Source organism: Berkeleyomyces rouxiae, assembly GCF_048999995.1.
Source record: "Berkeleyomyces rouxiae strain 22BRR77 chromosome Unknown BrBRR77_ptg000012l, whole genome shotgun sequence".
Lineage (NCBI taxonomy): Eukaryota > Fungi > Ascomycota > Sordariomycetes > Microascales > Ceratocystidaceae > Berkeleyomyces > Berkeleyomyces rouxiae.
The window spans coordinates 2,926,538-2,946,423 of NW_027396502.1; the positions used below are offsets into that span (position 1 = coordinate 2,926,538).

At 49.2% G+C, this 19,886-nt stretch overlaps 7 protein-coding genes across 7 annotated transcripts; 2 read left to right on the top strand and 5 right to left on the bottom strand.

Moving 5' to 3' along the window:
* Nucleotides 1–471: 471 nt before the first annotated feature.
* On the top strand, nucleotides 472–2,815 carry BROUX77_008144 (uncharacterized protein; the record flags this gene model as incomplete). Its single annotated transcript, XM_073753316.1, has 2 exons — nucleotides 472–2,571; nucleotides 2,642–2,815. 2 exons carry the CDS (start codon nucleotides 472–474, stop codon nucleotides 2,813–2,815), a joined length of 2,274 nt encoding a protein of 757 aa, XP_073602437.1.
* An 864-nt stretch (nucleotides 2,816–3,679) lies between these two features.
* Nucleotides 3,680–4,502, top strand: BROUX77_008145 (uncharacterized protein; the record flags this gene model as incomplete). The annotated part of the gene is made up of 2 exons (XM_073753317.1): nucleotides 3,680–3,742; nucleotides 3,810–4,502. 2 exons carry the CDS (start codon nucleotides 3,680–3,682, stop codon nucleotides 4,500–4,502), a joined length of 756 nt encoding a protein of 251 aa, XP_073602438.1.
* Nucleotides 4,503–4,689: 187 nt separating this feature from the next.
* On the bottom strand, nucleotides 4,690–6,982 carry BROUX77_008146 (uncharacterized protein; the record flags this gene model as incomplete). The annotated part of the gene is made up of 3 exons (XM_073753319.1): nucleotides 4,690–6,048; nucleotides 6,105–6,481; nucleotides 6,538–6,982. 3 exons carry the CDS (start codon nucleotides 6,980–6,982, stop codon nucleotides 4,690–4,692), a joined length of 2,181 nt encoding a protein of 726 aa, XP_073602439.1.
* Nucleotides 6,983–8,980: 1,998 nt separating this feature from the next.
* BROUX77_008147 (uncharacterized protein) lies at nucleotides 8,981–10,412 on the bottom strand (the record flags this gene model as incomplete). The annotated part of the gene is made up of 2 exons (XM_073753320.1): nucleotides 8,981–9,949; nucleotides 10,350–10,412. The coding sequence occupies 2 exons, from the start codon at nucleotides 10,410–10,412 to the stop codon at nucleotides 8,981–8,983; spliced, it is 1,032 nt and encodes a 343-aa protein (XP_073602440.1).
* A 147-nt stretch (nucleotides 10,413–10,559) lies between these two features.
* BROUX77_008148 (uncharacterized protein) lies at nucleotides 10,560–11,415 on the bottom strand (the record flags this gene model as incomplete). Its single annotated transcript, XM_073753321.1, has 2 exons — nucleotides 10,560–10,750; nucleotides 10,839–11,415. The coding sequence occupies 2 exons, from the start codon at nucleotides 11,413–11,415 to the stop codon at nucleotides 10,560–10,562; spliced, it is 768 nt and encodes a 255-aa protein (XP_073602441.1).
* A 2,256-nt stretch (nucleotides 11,416–13,671) lies between these two features.
* BROUX77_008149 (uncharacterized protein) lies at nucleotides 13,672–13,949 on the bottom strand (the record flags this gene model as incomplete). Its single annotated transcript, XM_073753322.1, has 2 exons — nucleotides 13,672–13,759; nucleotides 13,828–13,949. 2 exons carry the CDS (start codon nucleotides 13,947–13,949, stop codon nucleotides 13,672–13,674), a joined length of 210 nt encoding a protein of 69 aa, XP_073602442.1.
* A 1,716-nt stretch (nucleotides 13,950–15,665) lies between these two features.
* BROUX77_008150 (uncharacterized protein) lies at nucleotides 15,666–16,616 on the bottom strand (the record flags this gene model as incomplete). The annotated part of the gene is made up of 2 exons (XM_073753323.1): nucleotides 15,666–16,329; nucleotides 16,396–16,616. 2 exons carry the CDS (start codon nucleotides 16,614–16,616, stop codon nucleotides 15,666–15,668), a joined length of 885 nt encoding a protein of 294 aa, XP_073602443.1.
* Nucleotides 16,617–19,886: the final 3,270 nt, after the last annotated feature.

Consider the following 19,886-nt stretch of genomic DNA (forward strand, 5'->3'; position numbering starts at 1 on the left):
GTCTTCTTCCTTTCCTGTGACACATAGCAACCAACCATAATTATTTCCTCCTCTCTATTCCCCCTTTAGCCCTTCGCTTGCTGAGGCTTGCGCTCATTTTGGTGTGGCTGTACATACATACGTGGATGCAGATACCTGCTGAAAGCACGTCCACTATCGTTCTCACACACTAACTGTAGCGTACAGCCCTGTTTTGCATGCTGGCGTTTTCCAGCCCTCTTTTTATTCCCCTTTCCTCATTTTTGTCTTTATCGATAACTGTCGCTTCCTGATACTTCTTGAAGCAGAATCCACTCGTTATCTATCGCCTGGTCAGCACCAAACCCGCAACATCAAATTACGCACAACGTCATTGCCGCACGCTCTTTCATATACATTTCCTGCCATCTTATATTGTATTGCTTGACCAAACGCCATAACCGCTTTGCCCAGAAGAAGTCTCTTTGCCCGGCCTAGTCTTCAGCTTGCACCATGGCCTCGCCAGGCAGTCGTCTGGGAACGCCTCCCTCCGCTGCGGCTCTCTCCGACCCAAACCGACTCGAAAATGCCGCTTTTTTATCCTCATCTGTCCCACGAGCCGATGCCACTGCGCGCCTTGCCTCGCCTATCCCGTTTGCTGCACCTGGCACGCCTCCCCGCCAGTCTCCTCTTGTCAATGAAGTCCAGCGGTCTGGCTCCGTAACACCGCTCGCTGGTTCTGTCGGTGGCCCTAGCTCCGCAGGCCCCGGCATCTCAGCCCTGGCTGCCGCCCTTTCTGGCCCCTTAGGAGCTTCCCCCCCGCGATTCGGTACACCCCCTATACGTTCAGCTACACCGCCTCTGCAGTCGAACTCGCCATTTGCGCAAGGTCAACTGTCAAACTATGGATCCTTTGACTCACGGCCCCGTGGTCTATCGGGAAATGGTGTCTACGAAGACCCTGAGATTATCCGCCGCCACTTAGTTCAGCCTAGCGATGCCGCCTCGGAAACTTCGTCGCGTGATGGAGGCAAGGGTAAGAGCGCCATTGAAGAGGACGAAGAGTTTTCTAGTCTACGCCTGCAAGGTGGTGACGTCACTAGACCAATCTACAAATGGGCCGAGGAAGCTGAGGCCAAACAGAAGTTACAGCGAAGTAAAAGTTTTAACGCCCTCCGCCCTGACCCTGTCACCGCCGAACTCGACATCAACACCATCAAGGTCCCTGGTGGTTTCCGACGCAATTTTGTGCGCCGTGCTGGCGGCCCGTCCACAGCTGCCGACTCTGGCGACGGTGGAGAGGCTGGTGATGGTGTCTCAACCAATCCACCAAAGCTTTTGACATCCAGCTTCTTAGAGTTCCTCACAATCTATGGCCATTTTGCCGGTGAAGAACTTGAGGAAGACGACGAGGCCCTTCGACCTGGCGAATACTTTTCGAGCGGTGCCGAAGACGAAATATATGATGGTTCATATGACGGTAGTGAGAGTGAAGAAGATGAAAGAATGGAAGACAGTGCTCTCCTCACGCCCTCTAGACGCAAGCGTCGAAGAAAGTCGCGTGGTGGAAGCGGCACCAATAGTACTACAGGAGCCGCTTTGCTTCTCCTGAAATCCTTTGTGGGGACTGGTGTTCTGTTCTTGCCTCGTGCCTATCTCAATGGTGGCATGCTCTTCAGCAATGTCGTGCTACTACTCGTAGCGGCGCTCAGCTATTACTGCTTTGTCTTATTGGTAACCACCCGTCTCAAAATTGTCGGATCATTTGGTGACATTGGCGGAATACTTTATGGCAAATGGATGCGCAACATAATTTTGGCCTCTGTCGTGTTGTCACAGATTGGATTTGTGGCTGCCTACATTGTCTTCACCTCTGAAAACCTACAGGCATTCATCCTGGCTGTGACTGACTGCAAAACGCATATCGACATCTCATGGCTCATCGTTATGCAAATGGTTATCTTCTTGCCGTTCTCTCTCTTACGAGATATTGGCAAGCTAGGATTCACAGCCCTCGTTGCTGATGCATTCATTTTAGTTGGTCTTGCTTACCTCTTCTATTATGACATCTTGACCTTGACCACTCATGGTCTTGCCGATATTGTTCAGTTCAACGACAAGGACTGGACCCTATTTATTGGAACTGCTATTTTTACGTTTGAAGGTATTGGTTTGATTATTCCCATCCAGGAGTCAATGAAGCAGCCCAGCAAGTTCCCCAAGGTGATGTTTGTTGTCATGGTTATCATCACCGTTCTCTTTACTACTATGGGTGCTTTTTCCTACGCTGCCTATGGCTCCAAGACAGAAACAGTTGTTCTACTAAACCTGCCCCAGGAAAGCCGCATGGTGAATACGGTACAGCTCCTGTACTCGGCTGCTATTCTCCTCTCAACACCGCTACAGATTTTCCCGGCTATCCGTATTACAGAAAACTCCCTTTTCACCAAGTCGGGAAAGTACAACCCGTACATCAAGTGGCAGAAGAACGTTTTCCGATTCTTCTTGGTTGCCATGTGTGCGCTGATCGCGTACTGTGGAGCTGATAATCTCGACAAGTTTGTCGCCTTAGTTGGAAACTTTGCTTGCATTCCATTGGTTTACATCTACCCTGTAAGATTCTTCCTGCTACTCTGCCCAAATTGATACTGAGAGTTACTAACTTTTTTTTTTTTCGTTGTAGCCTATGCTTCATTACAAGGCTGTTGCTCGTAGTAGGCTTTGGAGGGCTTCAGACGTGGTTCTGTGTGTTTTTGGCATCATTGCCATGGCGTACACAACCTTCCAGACCATGTCTTCTTGGGCATCGGCTTCCCCCGTCCCCGAGACACCGCGATACTGCGATCGGCGGGTGTAAATCTGGGGATGAAAGAATTGTGATTTTAGGCAGACACTTCATGGCTTTCATTAGTATGCCATCTTTTCCTCTGTTTTCTTTTGTCTTTTGTTCTATACATCCATCCCTATGTCATGTTCACTAGCCATATATGTATCTTGTGGACACCGGCCACTTTATTTTCAGCACAAGACCTGTACTATGTATTAGAAACCCATTACTATTTCCATAGTTCGTGTTGTTCTTTTTGTTTCTTTTCCTACGCCTAGTGCTTCCTCCGCAGTTCGCTACAATTTCGTATGCAACCTATTATATTTTTGATTTTCCTCTTGCTTGTCTCTCACACAATTCTACTTCAAGACTTGTAAGTTTGAATCAAGAAAAATAGAATCACGGCAAGCTTCCTTTTCCTTCCATATCTTGTCGTTTTGTAGAATCACTATAGTCAGACATGAACTTGGCATGTTGTCATCTGTGGACACACGTTGTGCCAAGGTTACACATGTAACACCTTGGTGTGGCGTCGAGGAGGAATTCAGGCACGTACGTGTACATCCTGTGTGGCGGCGCTACTGTGGCTAGTGCCTTTTTGTTGGCTAATTCATAACACTTACTGGGGCCCTTCCTTTGTTTTCTTTTGAGACCATGACAAGGCAAAAGAAAACAAATAAGAAGCCATTTCTGGCCAAGACCTTTTGATTCTTTTTTTTACGACTTTCATCTCTAAAAAGGAATAAAATCTTGATATTGGTCTCACTGTCCTTTTTTTTGTCTCCGTGCTACATTGCCCTCCAATCAGCTTCACCTGCTTAAGCTCTCCTCGTTCATCCACTTGCTCACCACTCACTTGAGCCGTCCGCTGACCCGACATTTCAGTCATCAGCCATGTCGCCTGCTGAAAATATTATTGAGCCTTTGGCCTCATTTTCTCTCACTCATGTCTACTATGTACGTATTTAGCTGCAATTCTTCTTCTACACTGTACGTTAGTTAACCTGCCCTGTCCGCCCCGCAGGATCCCAGTGATCCAGTCTCCCACCTCTGCGCATTCCTTGCCCTGGTGCCACATGCGCTGCTGGTAGCATATGGAACGCTGGTGATTTCTACGCGCGAAGCAGAGGTTATTCTCATGCTCATTGGCCAATTGGCCTGCGAAGCCGCAAACTTTGTGCTCAAGCGTATCATCAAGGAGGAGCGCCCAAACCGCCACTTTGGCAAGGGCTACGGCATGCCCTCTTCCCATGCCCAGTTTGTTGCTTTTTGGAGCGTGACTATTGCGCTGTTCATGCTGGTGCGCCATAGTCCGCCGGGTTCTACTGTTGCAACAACGCGCAAAGCTGTGCCAAAGAACGGTACGCAAGCGCCACGATCCCGGTCAATTCCCATTCTCGAGCGCTTGTTTGCCACAGTTGGTGCCTTTGGTCTTGCTGCAGCAGTGGCTAGTAGTCGGATCTACCTGGGCTACCACACCCTTAACCAAGTCCTGATTGGTATCACCGCTGGAGTCATTTGCGCACTCGGATGGTTCTTTGTCACTTCCATGGCTCGGCAAATGGGTCTCCTTACTTGGGGTCTTGAACTCCCACTGGTCCGTTGGCTACGTGTGAGAGACTTATTGCTTGAAGAAGATCCTGCAGCTGCGGGATGGGAGAAGTGGGATACAAGACGGGCTATGAGAACTGCTGTGGATCAGAAAAAGGAGTTTTAATGACCCATTTCTACTGTTTCCTCGGGGTATCGATTTTTACAGCAAGAAGCAGTTGCCGTATTATAAGAACACCACTTTTTTCATCATTTTTTATAGCACAGAGGCTAAGATGAACAACGAGTTAATTTGCAAGATCCTAAAACTATGTACATAGATTCTTTTTGTTCATTCCCTTTCCACTCCCGTACTAGTCCCATTCCTTGTGGGTTTGGGCCGTACGCGGTGATGCCAGAAAGCCAATTTCAATCGATGACTCTATAGGGCTTATAGGTGATACACCCTGACTGTCTTCTCCCCGATCATGCGAAGCAGTCTTTCCCGAGTTGTATGGGTCATAGACCATGGAGTTCAGTGTGGCCAGATTGAGCGGAGCCACAGGGGAGATTGGTGACCGCAATTGCGGCTGGGTTGGGAGCCCGGTTCTAGGGCTGTTGATATCAATGAAGTTGAAGCCCATCATATTGCTGATGGTGCTTGGACATCTGCTAGTATAGTCATCGTCATCAGGGCTCTGCTGTTGGCTCAGTATGCCAGGAGAGAATGGGTTGCCAGCCGTCATAGGTGACATACCTAGCTGACTAGGCTTATTGGGCAGTGCAGCCATCAAATTTCCACGTATAGCCGGTGAAAGTACATCATAGTTAATGGAGTAAACTTCGTTTGAGTCATGGAAATACTGCGAGTTGATACCATCGACATTTGATAGACGGAGGCCGATTTTTACGGTCGCTGTGGTATTAAGCGAGCCCAGAGATGAGTTACGCGCGTGTCGTGGCTTCTCAGGGATACTTTTAGAAATGGTTCCATATGGTGGTGGAGCAAGCAAAGCCTGTTTGCTTTCTGAAGAGATACCATCAACGGAAGGCATTGCCGTTGTTGACATACGAGAAACGAGTTCCTTGTTCTCACTAGGCTCAGCGATGACTGGCAACAGCAAGGTCTTGTTTGTTGCTAGAGAAGGCGCGCCAGTCTGGTTAGGGCTGGGCTTATATATTGTGGACGGTAAAAGATCCTCAATCTCATCGGTACTGGTCAAGGGCTTTAGAGACCCACGACTAACTGAGTAGCGGTTTTGATTGAGGGTCTCGGTAGACAGACGCATCTTGAGGATTTCAATATCCTCCCGTGGAATTGGAGGCAACATTTTAACTGGGTCTGACTTATGAGGCAAGCTGGTGGCCCTTTGGTGGCTAGGCGCGAAGGGAACCTTACTGAACTTCAACGAGTCTACAGGGCGACGAGGAGGGGTCTTCTTTTTTGAGGCAGATTTATCTTTGGCATAACCAGACTGGATCTTTCTGGTGCCCGCGTAACCCGAGTCTCTTGTGCGTTTAAATTCGTTGACTTTGGACTCAGAGTCATTTGACGCAATGGGCCTCGGCATTGTGGTGTTAAATTTGGATCTCAAGTATAGGTGGAGGCCACCAGTTAGAATTCCCGAAATGTTGGCGACAACAGCAGAAACCAGAGAAAGTTGCACTGCTGTATCGTTTGAGGAATGGTTCCCCTGAACCCCAATAGAGTAAAAGAATGGAACAAAAAGAAACTAGCAACAAGATGTTAGCGCTGGAAAACATAAGCATGGGAACATGTATGACATACGTTAGTGAGGATGCCTATTAGCATGTAGTAGACCATTGTAGCTGCAGTAACTTGTTCTTCTGGGTCCATGTCGGTAGTCAATCTTAGCTTGTAGAAAACAATGACAGTGCTAACGACCAATGAAAACAGCACGACAATAGTGATGATGAAACAGGCCAGCCCCCATCTGAGGACAAACCAGTATAAGAAAGCAAAGCAGAAGTTGGGTGGTCTAACCAGAACTGCCACAACATATTTGGCCAGTAGTAGAACGAGAATTACCGAGACGCATATTAGCAAGTTCCATTTCCCGCGCTTAGAAAATGGGTTTGATCTCAAGGCAATGTAGGCCTCGTTAATACCAAAGACCATTTGAATATATGGCACGATAAAAATGGCTGTGGGAAGTTAGTACTGCGCTTGAACAGAGACATAGAGGCGTGTCATTGCTCACCGGGAAACATGGCTTGCGAAGTTATAGTGCAGCCTAGTACAGTGGTGGATCGTAGGCCCAGAGACTGAGAGACCATGAATATGACGGCCTGTGCGGTAATTCCCACAGAAAGAACAAGAGGAAAGACTTCGGGTAGACACACAAATGAGCTGCCACCATATGTTGTTGTCGTTATGAGCTTGGAGGCCTGCCTTCTCGAACGCACCCAGGATGTGAGTAATAAGCCGATGATGGTAATCACCGCAGTCAACAGGTTGAACGCAGCCAATACCATGGTTGCAGACCGCATTGACTTTGCGCCGGAGATGATGAATTCATTGAAAAAGACCACGCTATGTGTCGAGTTGACGTTGAACACAAAGCTCGAGTCTGCGTTGATGTCGGATTCCGTAGCGGGGACCGCTCGCGTCCACGCCACGTGAGAGGGGGCTTCGTAGGCAGGCATTTTCAAAGACTGGGAGAAAAAGTAAAGACAAAGAAATGAAAGTCAAGATATTAAAAGTCGAGTTCCGGCTCGTGGATTCAAGATACTGAAGAGGGGGTATTAAAAGAAGGAAGACATGTTCATAACGGAAGAGCAGCAAAACAACAAACAGGCTAGAATGCAAACAAATGACGAGACGTGGCGCAAGGAAAGATGAAGCCGTATAGAGATGTAGATGTTGGAAAAGGGGCGTCGAGACAAGTCGTGATGCCAGATCTTTCGCTCGCACCAAAAGAAGAGAAGGGGAGGCAAAGAGGCAAGCAGAGCATGGGACGGAAGAGGGGAGAGAGGAGTATAAAGAAAGAGAAGAGAAAGAAGGGGGAACAAAACGGATGAACGGGGAAAAGGAGCTGGCAAAGGGCTGTTCCTATGCACAAAGGCGGGTGCAAGAAACGGAAGGTCCTGATACAGCGATCTGCTGCAAAACGGAAGGCACCACCGTCGCCATTTTCTCGGAAGCGCCAAACTAGGTGTCGGGGGTGGAAGTAACAGGAGCAAAAAGGTAAGAAGGACAAACAAGGGCAGGGACAAGGGCGTGCCTGCCCAAATGTGTGTAAGTCGGCTCCACAGTGCACTCTCGCCGTGTAGGAACCTGACGCCGCACAGTACTAGTACCAGTCCCGCGAGACACGGCGAACTTGGTACCGTCCGTACGCTCTTGTGAGGTCTTGTTGTCCGATTGCCTTTCTTTTGCCCTTAATCATACAGTTGAGCTCCTTGTATCCACCTTCCACTCCTTTTTGCTTCCTTTACTTGTGCAATCCATTGCCTAATGTCACAGGTGTTCGTCAATGCAACTGTTAAGTGTGTGGGATTGTTATCAGTTTGTTCCTGTCATGCATAACCTTTGACTTGTGATGACAGATTCATTTCATTGCAGACCGTTCTCTACCCCTCGTGCTACTAACGCTCCTCGTGCTTCCTGCGCCTTTCTCCCCCTCCTCCTCGTGTACGGCTTCTCTCACTCTTACAATCACCCCAAGCATAAATCGCTGCTTTCGCGAGGTTTCACTAGCACGGAAAACACTCTACCACATGCTACCTCTGGCGCGGAGATCAAACTGGTGGGTGGATACTTGGCTTCGACATGGGTATCAAGAAACAAGAAGCACAGAAAAAGATGCCTCGCCCAACAGTGCGTTCTGTGAAATAGTGCATGGATACATGTGCACATACATTCTGCGTGCAAATGTAGATACATGACCACCCTTGACCCTTGCGCACCTAGTCCGTGTTTCGTTTCTCTTTGTACAAATCCAGATGTATGTAGCTATGTAACTAACACATTGCACAAACTTAAAGAGAAGCGGAGGAGGCGTCTTCACTTGTTGTTACCCGTCACAGAAGAAGAACCTTAAGTCTCCGACCCAAAAAGGATAAAGTTCAACTGATTCTGCACATTTAGGTTGAAACACGGATTACACCTCGAGTGAAATGTGATAAACGTCAGTTGTGAGTGAGCGATTCTCACAAGCTAGGAACCCTCTCACCCCATACATGGTCGAGTATCAAGCCCTAGTTAGTTACAGCGCTCTTGTAAATGTTTGCCAACGTTGTCAAACCGCCACCTCGAACAAAATCATGAACAGGTTTTTGATTTGATTTGATTGTCTTTATTTTACCTGTCTACTCGCGAGGTATTCTCGACATACGACAGGGGACTAAAACTAGTACCAAGAAATACATACAGAAGCTAAAGAACCAAAAACCCAGAATCATGCATACAGAAAATCCCCACAGCACGAAGTATAATGACGGAGGGTCCCCCGACCGCCCAGCGCAATGGCTGTCCTTCGCTTGTAAGGCCCCAAACAAGACCCCAAGCCTCGGCCTTTACCCTGTAGAAGACCAAACCCAAAAGAAAGATAGAACATGACAAAAGAAAAGTAACAAAGGAAAGACAAGAAGTAGAGAGAGAAAGGGAGAACGAGCAAACAGACGAGAGTGGCAGCGTGCGCGCTAAGCCGAGAGGCCCGGGGGAGCCCCCGCACTGGGAGGTGGAGGGGCGGGCGGTGGTAGGCTCGACGGGGAGCGAGCGGGAGGGTCGGCGGCCTGTGGGTGCACCTCAGTCCTCGCACGGCGGTGGGCGAGCAGCACAGTGGGTGCTTTAGCTGCCTTGGCGGCCAGCCAGGTGGCCCCGCGCTTGGTGCCTACCAACTTCTGGAAGAAGCTGCGGGACACCCGCTGTGGGTTCCGGGGGCAGACCCAAACATGTTCTGGGGCGGTCTCCGATCCGCAAAGGGGGCAGGAGAGCACGGCGTCCACATGTTCGAAGCGGCGATGGTAGGCCGCAAAGTCGCCATGGCCGGACAGAGCAGTCAGCACTGCGCGGGCGAGCTTGCGATCGGTCTCGTCAAGGAGACTTGACCAAGCCTTCTTGGGGGGTTCAACTGGGCGGCGCAGATGGGGTCTGATGGCGCGTCCCTCCTCTGCCCACCAGGCGCGGAAAGCAGAGTCGAGACAGGAGCGGAAATAGTGGCGGGCCCAGGAGAGCGACATGCCGTCCAGCCAGGTGTTTGTCCTGGCCCCTAGCTTTGCTTGCCCATCTGCGAGCTCATTGCCCGCGATGTCGGAGTGGCCCGGGACCCAAATAGCCTCTACCTCGGGTGGGCCGTCGGGCCAGGGCCTTGGTCGTGGCCGCTCTGGGTGCGGTCTGATCCAGCTTGCGCAGATTATCTGGGCGCGCCTCAGATACTGCTCGGAGGTGCCCGGCTTGGCGTAGCGAGACGTGAGCCGGTTCACTGCGGCGAGATTGTCGGAGCAGATCCAGACCTTGCGGCACTGTGGCTTCTCCCATGAGTCGACCTCTGCCAGGGCCTTGGCGATGGCCAGCACCTCGGCGTCATGGACTTCGGCGCGGAACGGGGCAGGGCAGTTGCCCGTGGACAGGGTCCTGCCGTCCTGAATGACCACCCAGCCGGCGCCGACCTAATCATGAACAGGTCAAAATACTCATAACAAACGGATGGCCAGATATTGAGAGTCAAGAGTTGGATCCTTAGCATAATTATACACAAGAGAAAACTTCTGGGTATTAGCTAACTGGCACTTGTAAAAACTTGAATGTGTAACCATTTAGTTAACTAGTTAGTTAATCAAGGTTTGAGACGTTGCTCTTCTTGCCATTGAACACCGATATCATGAGTATACCCTAACCCTTGTATGTGTACACACAGAAGCTTGTGATGAATGTCTTCTTGATTTGCAATTGTCCCGTTGGCAGCTCTTTGGCATGCAGCATATTGAGAACCTGTCATATAACTATAGCTAATTAACTGTCGATAATATCATCTGTATAATAGCATAGCCCTCCCACGGGGCAATTCACCGAGGCATGGAGCCCAAACTTCAGGTACCCTATTCCTTTTGGGGACGTTGACTCCTCATACATTGGTGTTTCAGAGTAGTTCGTCTAAGTTTTTGAAAGCAGAGAAGCTTGGATAGTTGCTTGTAACTAACTATAGTTAACCACTCCCAGTGTGTCCGTTTTGAATATGTATTGAGGCTAGGGTAGGGTGACACAACACCAAATGTGACTCTACTGAGCCTTCTTGGTGTCCAATGCACCAAACGCAGCATTGATGTTTCCAATCGAGTAGTAAATGGTGTAAAGAGGTATCCAAACCCAAAGAGAGTTGAAGAAGAACAAGTAAACCCATAGATACATGAAGTTGCTGGTATCCAAGTTAAGTGAGCCGGTAAGCCACTCGGGGCAGAAGGTCATCCAGCCTAGATATGCAGGCTCCGTGTCAGTATATACATGCATAGATATAAAGAGTTAGTGAGAAAAAGGGGATAGTGAAAAACATAAACTTACCGCCGTAAATCTCGGCTGTAGCCAGAATTATCATCCACACGTTTGCCTTGTGGTCGCCTCGCACCAGGGCCACGCAGACCATGATCGCCATCAACGTATCAAAAACTACAGTCAACAGCTCCAAGCTAACCACTCCAAGGTCAATGCCAGCCCAGCGCCGATCGGCCTTGGAGTACACCATCCACAGCAGCGCAAACGGGTTGTTTCCGCCAGCCTGTGCACCGTAGACCCGACCCGAGGCACCAAGATAGTTCTCTGGGGTGGGATAAAAGACCCAGTTGCCAGCTGCGGCTGCAACATCGCGGCCGCCTAGCTCTGCGAGAGTCTCAACACCACGCTGGGCCAGGAACTTGGATTCAGGCATCCACGAAAAGAAACAGTGGTACAAGTAGCTGCCCTCGAGGAGTACATGGCATAGAGCATCGGCCGCGTGCCAGACGAAGAGGAATCGGGTGGTTCCAGTAGCACTTGCAGGTAGCAAGGCTTTGGCGAGCCCAAGACCAATGAAGACAATGGCAAGGGTGCTAGCCAGAGAGTATAGCGTTATCGCGTCGAAGAGATCGGGAGGGAGGGCCATGGCGTCCGGTAGACACAGCTAAAAAAAAAAAAAAACAGTAACTAAGGGTTTTGTTGGAGCGGACCGGGTTAGTGGGAACTATGGTGCTCACGCGGAAGAATGTTGACAGAGAGACTGGCAGTTGGATAGTGAGTGTAAAATGATGATCCCAAGACCATCACCATAACCCCTATCACGTGACTACACAACCCTACAACTTATCCTAAACACCGCAGACGACAAATATGATTAAAGGGAATGCCCTAATCTAACAGCCCCTTTATTCAGAAGTATAAGTAGCGCGCGGCTGTCCAGGAGGTAGCCATAAGTGATAGACCTTAATAGATAACTTCAACTTCATCCAAAGTGCCGTTCACCACATTCACTGCCTTTTGGAACCTACAGTGAGCTTTGAGCTTTGAGATTAATCGTGCCACGCCCCACTTTTTCAAAGTGTAGCTCCAACTACGTTTTCGCGCCATCCATAACTATATGATGGTGCTACCTACCCTAACCTAGCAATTTGCCTAAGCCATCGCCTTCAAAAAAACATCACCACTTGCTCATCAGACATTCCATCGCGTCGTACCACTCGCAACAGTGGGTAAAATCTCACCAGAAATGGAAGCCGTGCTAGGCCATGCGGTATCTTTCAAACACAAAAATCCTAAAATCTCTATCGCAAAAGTGGCGCGTCAATTTGCCGTCTCGAAACACATCCTTGGATCACGTCTTCGTGGCGTTGGTCCAGCAAAAGGAAGACAATCGACACATCGGCTGTTCTCCGATGCTGGAGAGGCTGCTTTAGCTAGATATATATTGATCTCTACAACAGATACAACTACCCTGTCAAGAGAAATCATCGTGTCCTTTGCCAAAACGATCCTGAAAAAGCGGTGTTCTCCAGACAGTACAGACCCCCACCCCTCGTCGGTAAGAACTGGATAAATCGATTTCTCGCTCGCCAGGAGTACAAAGTTTTGCGCCGAAAGACTCTTGATGCGAAAAGAAAAAAATAGAAAGATTAGATGTCATCAATGAATGGTTCATCCGCCTTCAAGAAATCATTGGGGACTATGGTATTGTGGATGCAGATATCTGGAATGTTGACGAGACGGGATTCCAGCTGGGTATGGCAAAATCCCAAATAATGGTCACAAAGCAGCCAAAACTCGCTAAAAGACCACTTTTTGAGAATCGAGAGACTGCTACCGTCATCGAAAGTGCATCTGCCGTCGGAGAAGCCTGCCCTCTACACGTCATCTTCAAAGGTGCGGAACATCCCGCCAACTGGTACACCTTCTCCGACTTACATCCCTCTACCCGGATTTCTATTTCTGGCTCCGGCTATAGCAAAAAGTTCAATGTAGCTACAAGCATTTAACTCGTAACTATCGCATTAAACCAGGAGGTTCAATGGATCGCGGAGAAGCGCAATATGTGATCGCTAATCTCGAGCAAGATGAACTGGAGCGTGCAGTCAAGGCATTTGAGAGGGCGAAGGAGAAGGTGCAGAGACATGGTAGTAGAACAACCAATATGCGTCGAAGGGGGGAGCGCTGGGAAATCTGAGAGCAAGAGCAAATGGCTCAGGAGATAGAAGATGTCTAAAGTTTTTTGTTGTGGATAGATTTAAAAAGAAACAGTGTTGTGATGTCTTTTTGCAGATGTGAATTTTGAAAGTGATGGCTTGGGCCAATTGCTAGGTTAGGGTGGGTAACACCATCATGTAGTTATGGATGGCGCGAAAACGCAGTTGGAACTACACTTTGAAAAAGTGGGGCGTGGCACAATTAGTCTAAGAGCGTAGCTCCAAGCTCATAGGCCATAAGTCCAAGCCAGAATTCTGTTGGTCTATCTGGGTTCAGAAAGTGGAGATAAAATTAGGGCTACGGAGCTGACTAACAAGGAAAGCTAGACCACATTGACTAGATGGTGTGAAATCGGTACTGAAAATTAGCACCACCTTCTTGATCAAACGCAACACGAAGTGTTTGTCGATGCGATGTCTACAGATTCAAGTACGAACTTGCAAGCCACTCGGGCATTTGATTATTAAGTGGAACATAATGTGAATAGTTTAAAAAATATATTAGATAAATAGCATGCAGAGATGTGTGTTGGTATGTAGAAGGCAAGTCTGTCCATGTTCGGTCAGGGGTCGAACTTCAACAGTAGGTTGAAGTTGACCTACAGTTAAAGTCGGGCGGACTGTGAACAATGACCAATCATCACGCTCTCGCATCTAGAAACGCGCCAGAGTGAAGACCATGATGCTTAAGGGTTGTGCTTGTAGCCCTCGGCCTTAGCGTTGTGGCTGGACTCGTCGAACTTGTCCGAAATGGCATCCTTAGCAGCCTGGGCTCTATAGGTGGGTCAGTCTTGCTATGTTAAAAGTAAAAAGGGTCAAGTTTGAGGGTTGGCACGACGTACCTGGTGCCGAGGCCGTTGTTGCCGTCCTTGGCAACCTGCTTGTTGACCTCCTTGGAGGTACCAGCAGTGGCACCCTGGACGCTCTCGGCGACGTAGTTGGCAGCGTTCTTGATGGTGTCCATTGTGAAGATTAAGAAATTGGAATAAAGATTAAAGTGTAGGAGTAATGGTGAAGTATGAGTAAGAGTATGAGTAGAAATAGGGCTTTGTGTAAGAGTGTGATGAGGAGGGATAGAAGATAGATGGCCAGACAGAGGAATCGTGTGCTATTTATACATGTCGAGCCTCTGATTTTTGAAGAATGCCTGAGTAAGTCAATGTCGTGTGAGCCATTTCTCCGAGTGTATCCTCATCCTCGTGCATGTCAATACCAATGCCGATGCCAATGACAAAGATACCGAATCAGCTTCCATCCGCTCCCATTGGCTGTCTCCTCGAGAGAGCTACGGCTGGCAGCCGCTTTTAGACTCACATTCGCCCCGAAAGAGACATCTAGGGAGGGAATGCTCGGGGGAGACAATAGCTCGTGATGTTGCAAGCAGCTCAGCATTTCCCTTTCCGGCACATGGGGCTCGTCTGAATGCTAGCTTCGAAGGCATCATCACACTAAAGAAGCTTGTGAAGTAAGTGCATGAGTACTACTACTTGGCTCGGCAGATAAACTAGATAAAGCGAGGTAATATGAAGCTGATCAACGTGGCAGAGGAAGAGGGATCAAAAGCAGTATACAAATAGCACATAGCTACAAGATGGACTAACTACATGTGATTGATTGTACTAACTAGCACGGATGGAAACAAAACAGGACGTTTTCCCTCCCAGTCAACACTAGCTTGAATTGCACCGGCACACACAAATACAACTGCAAATATGTACATACAACGGAGTTGTATATGTCTAACTAGGTATTGTGGACATTCTCGGGCTCCTGGATATAGCTGTCCCATTGCAGCTATTACGTGTAAAGCGGGGCGGGACTTGGAACAACACCGTGGACATGAAGTGAAAGCAAGGGAGTCAGCTTCGGCGACGTGGATGCGGGCATAACTCCAGAGACCGCAGCACTGCTGCAATGGGCTTCAAGGGATGCTAGAAATGCTGCAGGCGGAATTTTCACCGCCTAGCAAACCTCGTCGACTGAGTCAGTCGGTCGTTGCTTGTCGTGCTCCCTGCAACTTGCGAATAGCTAGCTAGACCTTCGTCAGTAACATCACATGCCATGTCTTAGTTCTTTTTGCACGTCTTACCTCATACTTACAGCAAACCTACAAAATGCATCAAGACTTCGTGACCTTGAGCGAGAGGGGTCACTGCAGTCTAGCCTGATACAGTTTGTAAAGCATCTAGACCAACGACTATGTATCACTCTGACGTCAGCTCTACAGGCATTTTGGCTTTTATTTCCTGTTGTGCGGTGACCGCAAATATGTTGGCCTCGCTAAAATTCACTCCTTTGCCACTGCTGATTTAGTATGTCATGTCTTGAGGCAATTCTTAGCTACAAAAACACCACAGCTCTCACTAATTGACTTGAAGTTCCCAGGGAGGTTGTGCCATGCCGAGCCTTTCCGCATTAGTAGGTGTGGACATCTCGGATTGGGGCGGCCCGAACGCGGTACTACAAGCAGCTAGCTATAGTTACTTGAATGGTATGCATGCTATTCCTACTTACCGTTATACCTAGTTTGAGGTAGCTCATCATGCATGAGTCAGTTCATGACTTCCCTAGCATTCATCTCGCACTTTCGGCCAAGGCAAAGCCATGAAGATGTCAATATGTAGGAAACAAGGTTTTGTTAAAGGCTAACTAACTAGTTAAATAGTTATTCGTAAAACTTTCAAGTCGGCCTTGAGATTCTCCCATGCGCACTCTCATAATACGGGTGAAATGTGCCCATACTTTGGTCGGCACGACTGCCTATGTCGTAACCCAATGCTCCAGATGACATGTAGGCATGTGTGCTAGAGCTGTCTAGATGGATGTTGTAGGACTCACTCAAGTCAACACCACTTGATGGGCTGATATCATACCTGTATGGGCCATTGTATGTCATGCCTTCATACAGACTGGGGGCAAGATATCCGGAGGTTGCGTGAGCCCCTAAGCCAGAAATTGAGTTATCTCCGACGGCTGGTCCGCTTTGACTGAAGACATACGTCTCTCCTGCGTTATGATTTTCTACGGGCGTATCATGTCCTGCTGGTGGATGCTGCTCTACTTCGTTGGGCGTTGGATGTTGTGGCAACATGTTCTCACCATCTGAGCCGCTGTCAGCCACCTTATTGCGCCCAAACAACCGCTGCAAGAAGCCACCCCCCTCATTCTTTTTCGTGTGCCCGATTGTGTATGATCCGGGCTTCTCACTGACCTCGGGTCCTAAATGGACACCTCCGGGGCCCATGGGGCCATCAGGATCGGGTAAAATCATATTCTCCCGCTTATGGTGCCAATGCTGGCGGCCCATGGCAAGCTCTAACAGAAGAGAAAACACAAAGAAGAAGCTTTAATGTCGATGGCCTCGGTTAGCACTGGTTACAACTTGACAAAACTTGGGATGGAAGACCTACATGGCAACTACGGACACTCCAAGAACAGCCGACTCTAGTTGGCATGCTTGCCCGTAGGTTGGTAGAGCAGTAAAGCCTCCATTATCATTATTGTCGACTTTTTCTGAACTATTCCCGGTGCCAAATTGCGTGGTGACGTCGCCTCTACAGGAGCCCGCGCCGGTCCCATTTGCGGCCGCTATATAGATAAATGCCACAGCAAATGAAAAGTCCAAGACCATAGCGCTGAAGGCCAACAGCGTGCGTACAGGCACACAAATCATGACAATAATTGCAGCACTAGTGTACAAGACCGCCACGCCAGAAATGCCTTCTACTGCGCGTGCGGATGCTTTGATGTGGAGGCTGTGGTTGGAGAGGGCCGCGAGAATGTATGAGTATATGCCGAGCGCAATTGCGGCACAAGCACATTGTGTACCTCGAAACCCGCATTGGAGGGCCTTGAATCGACGATTTCTGTCGTTGAGCATATGAAGTGCGGGGAGCAGAGTGCTAGCGAATCTATCGTTCGGCAAAGGCAAGCTGGAATGCCAGAACAGTTTTGGGCAAGGATGCAAGGGAGAAAGCCGGTGGTACGAAGTCGGGACGAGAGGGAGGATCCCTATGTGTCAATGTGGTGCTTGTGTATATATACGAGGTATGCAGTATATGTACTATGAGTATATCTATACACAGCTAGATGTACAATGAGGTTTTCAAGAGGAGCAAAACTGTGCTGTAACAACAGATGGGTAGTGGCACCAAGGAGCTTCAAGAGACAAGACAGCACCATGACATGCGGAAATGCAGCCTCTTTAAAGGCTTGACAAAGATCCTGGAATTTGGTAGCATTGTCGCAGATGTTCGTTTGCTGCGGTTCCTTTTGGCAGTGTTTTGGCAAACTTTTGGCGTTTACGAGTCCAAGACTGGCGCCAATTGTGGCGATGACGTTGCTAGCGCAGCAGCCAGCTGGCACAAGCCTTCTCGTAGCCCTGTAGCGACTGGCCGTCGAGTGGCAGGCGGCCTATTCATCAATGCCTAACAGAGCCCAAGGAGGGCTGAGCCGATTCAAGTGGGGTAAGAACGCGTGTTTTACATTAGCTTAGATGCCACTTGTGCATACAAGCATACATTTACACACATCATAGCCCGCTTGTGGAAAGCCTCGTGGCTTACTCTGATGGGCCAAAATGACATGGTTGACGGGTGTGTCTCGTTATGGCGCTAGACTCGACATGACTAAGCTACATGCGAAGCTACACATGGTTTGGCGCAAGAAGGATACGGACAGACCCTTTTGGTGAAGATTGAATCCAAACCCTTGTAGATGTAGAGATGAACGAATAAGAGACGACGGTCTCAAAAGAAGGCTATTTAGGCCCTGATTGGCTCGAGAACGAACGAACATAAAAAATAGCGAAACTGGGAGTCGAATCCCTCAGAATCCTTTTATGCAGCCTCTAGGCCATTTATGGCAATGAACTTCTAGTGTTAGTAGGGGTCTCCTTGTTGTTGATTTCAACACAAAGTTATGCAAGGTCACTCAATGTGCTTTTTGGCGCTAGACTATATTCGGCCAGATTTTTGGAAAAGTGGATATCAAATATGCCGTTTCGGGACGAATTCGTTCGTTTTTTTTCGTTCGTCGCTGGAGGTGGAACGAAACTTGAAAAACGAACAAAACCACAAAGCTAAACCCAATACAAGGCTGTGATGTCAGCAGCAACTGGGTGGGAATTGCTTCATTTTCAACAGTTGCTTGTGACGGGGTCGGCTGGATAGTTGCTGCAATGGTCACATTGTCCTAAAGACCAGGCGCTGGCAAAGGCGCAGTTGTGTAGTTCCTCGCGAGACAGGAATATAGAGCTATCACAGCGGCTGTGACTCGCAGTCTCCAGGGCACCAGCACTGTAGTTTTTACAGGCAAAGGTCATAGTGGGTTGAAGGACACAAGGTCACACAGGGTGGGGAGGCTGACTGCACGTATCCACAATTGCATAAAAGGTACATTCGATACATCGGACTCAGACGATGTACCTTTTGTACACATTCGTCACTTTTTACGTTCGTTCGTTCTCGAGCCGATCAGGGCCTAAGTTCTACATAGCGTTGCTCTGATCTCCAATCTCCCCATCACATGTGGAGCCTTGCGCCACATGGGAGTATAGTTGTTCCGGAAGCGCCCCCACATAATGGGGCGGCTACCCTTTCGGGCAGAATATACTATGACAACATTATTATTATTATTACGTTTTACGTCTGTCTGTGGGTCACGTGGGCCCGACCCTATTGGATCGTTAGAGGTCGAGGCACCCTAGGGTCCTCGAAAATCCCTCCAAGATGAAGGTCCGGAAAACAAAGGAAAAGTTATGTGGTACATCTACCCCGGGAAAAGAGGAAAAACCGGTCGGAACTGGGGAGCGGAAGGGGACTCGAGCAGCGCTATCCTGGCTGAGCTTTCTCTCCTACTGTCCGCCAAAACAAGGCTACAGGCTACAGGCTACGGGCAAATATCTACGAAGAATTTTGTTTCCTCGACAAACCTGCGGAAGTCATGTGCGCCCTGCTTCGTGGTTAGGGCATCGTCGATCGTCGAGTGCATGGGCCTCCTGGCGAAGACCTTCGACAGACGTTTGCCTTTCCAACAGAAGAAGAAGTGGAGGGGGTCTTTGCGTTTCCCACATGAGCAAGTGGCTTTGAAGTTGGTGTGGTTCATACGCTCGTGGTATTCTTCAAAGTCCCCGTGGTGGGAACGAGCAGCGAGCAGCCAGCCAAGAGTCCTTCTGGGCATTGTCAGTTCGAATGGGGCCTTCAGGGCCGCCGTGAGCCCGAGGTCCTTATATGACGTGGGGGCTGATACAGCCCACCATTCTGCATACGCAACGCGTAGCCTTTCACGTGCCACACGGTGAACGTGGGCGATGGAGGGGGTTAGGTCGGGTGGTGGAGTCAGAGACGCGCCTTCCTTTGCCAGGGTGTCAGCCATTTCGTTGCCGGGAATGCCCTTGTGTCCAGGGACCCAGAACGGGAGGACTTGTCCCACTTGTACTCGAGGGTAGCGGTGTCGGTTGGGCCAAGTGCTAGCAAGTGAGTGGAACTCAAGGATGCGGTCTTGGCTGGTGTCTGTCGGTGTGGCCCCGGGGAACTATGACAACATAGGAATAGGAATAGGTATATTTTTAGAGTCGCGCAGGAAGCTGTCACGTGCAGGGCAACCCTCGGGGCAGGGCCCAGGGAAGATGCTCGTGAGTCACAACTTCATCCGTAGGAGGACATGCGGACTGTAGTGAATCTAGATACAAAGCGGGAGTCCTATATACATGATGTTGGCAGCAAACGAGGGTCATTCGGAAGCACTTTAGCAAAGGGTGCCCCTTGGGTGCTTGGCCAGGGAAACCTCAGAAAAACCTGACATCCCCCATTACCATCAATCCTCAGAAACTTCCTCAGAAACTTCTTCACTGGTCCTGCAGACCATAGATACACCGGACGGTGTTCGATGAACACACTCA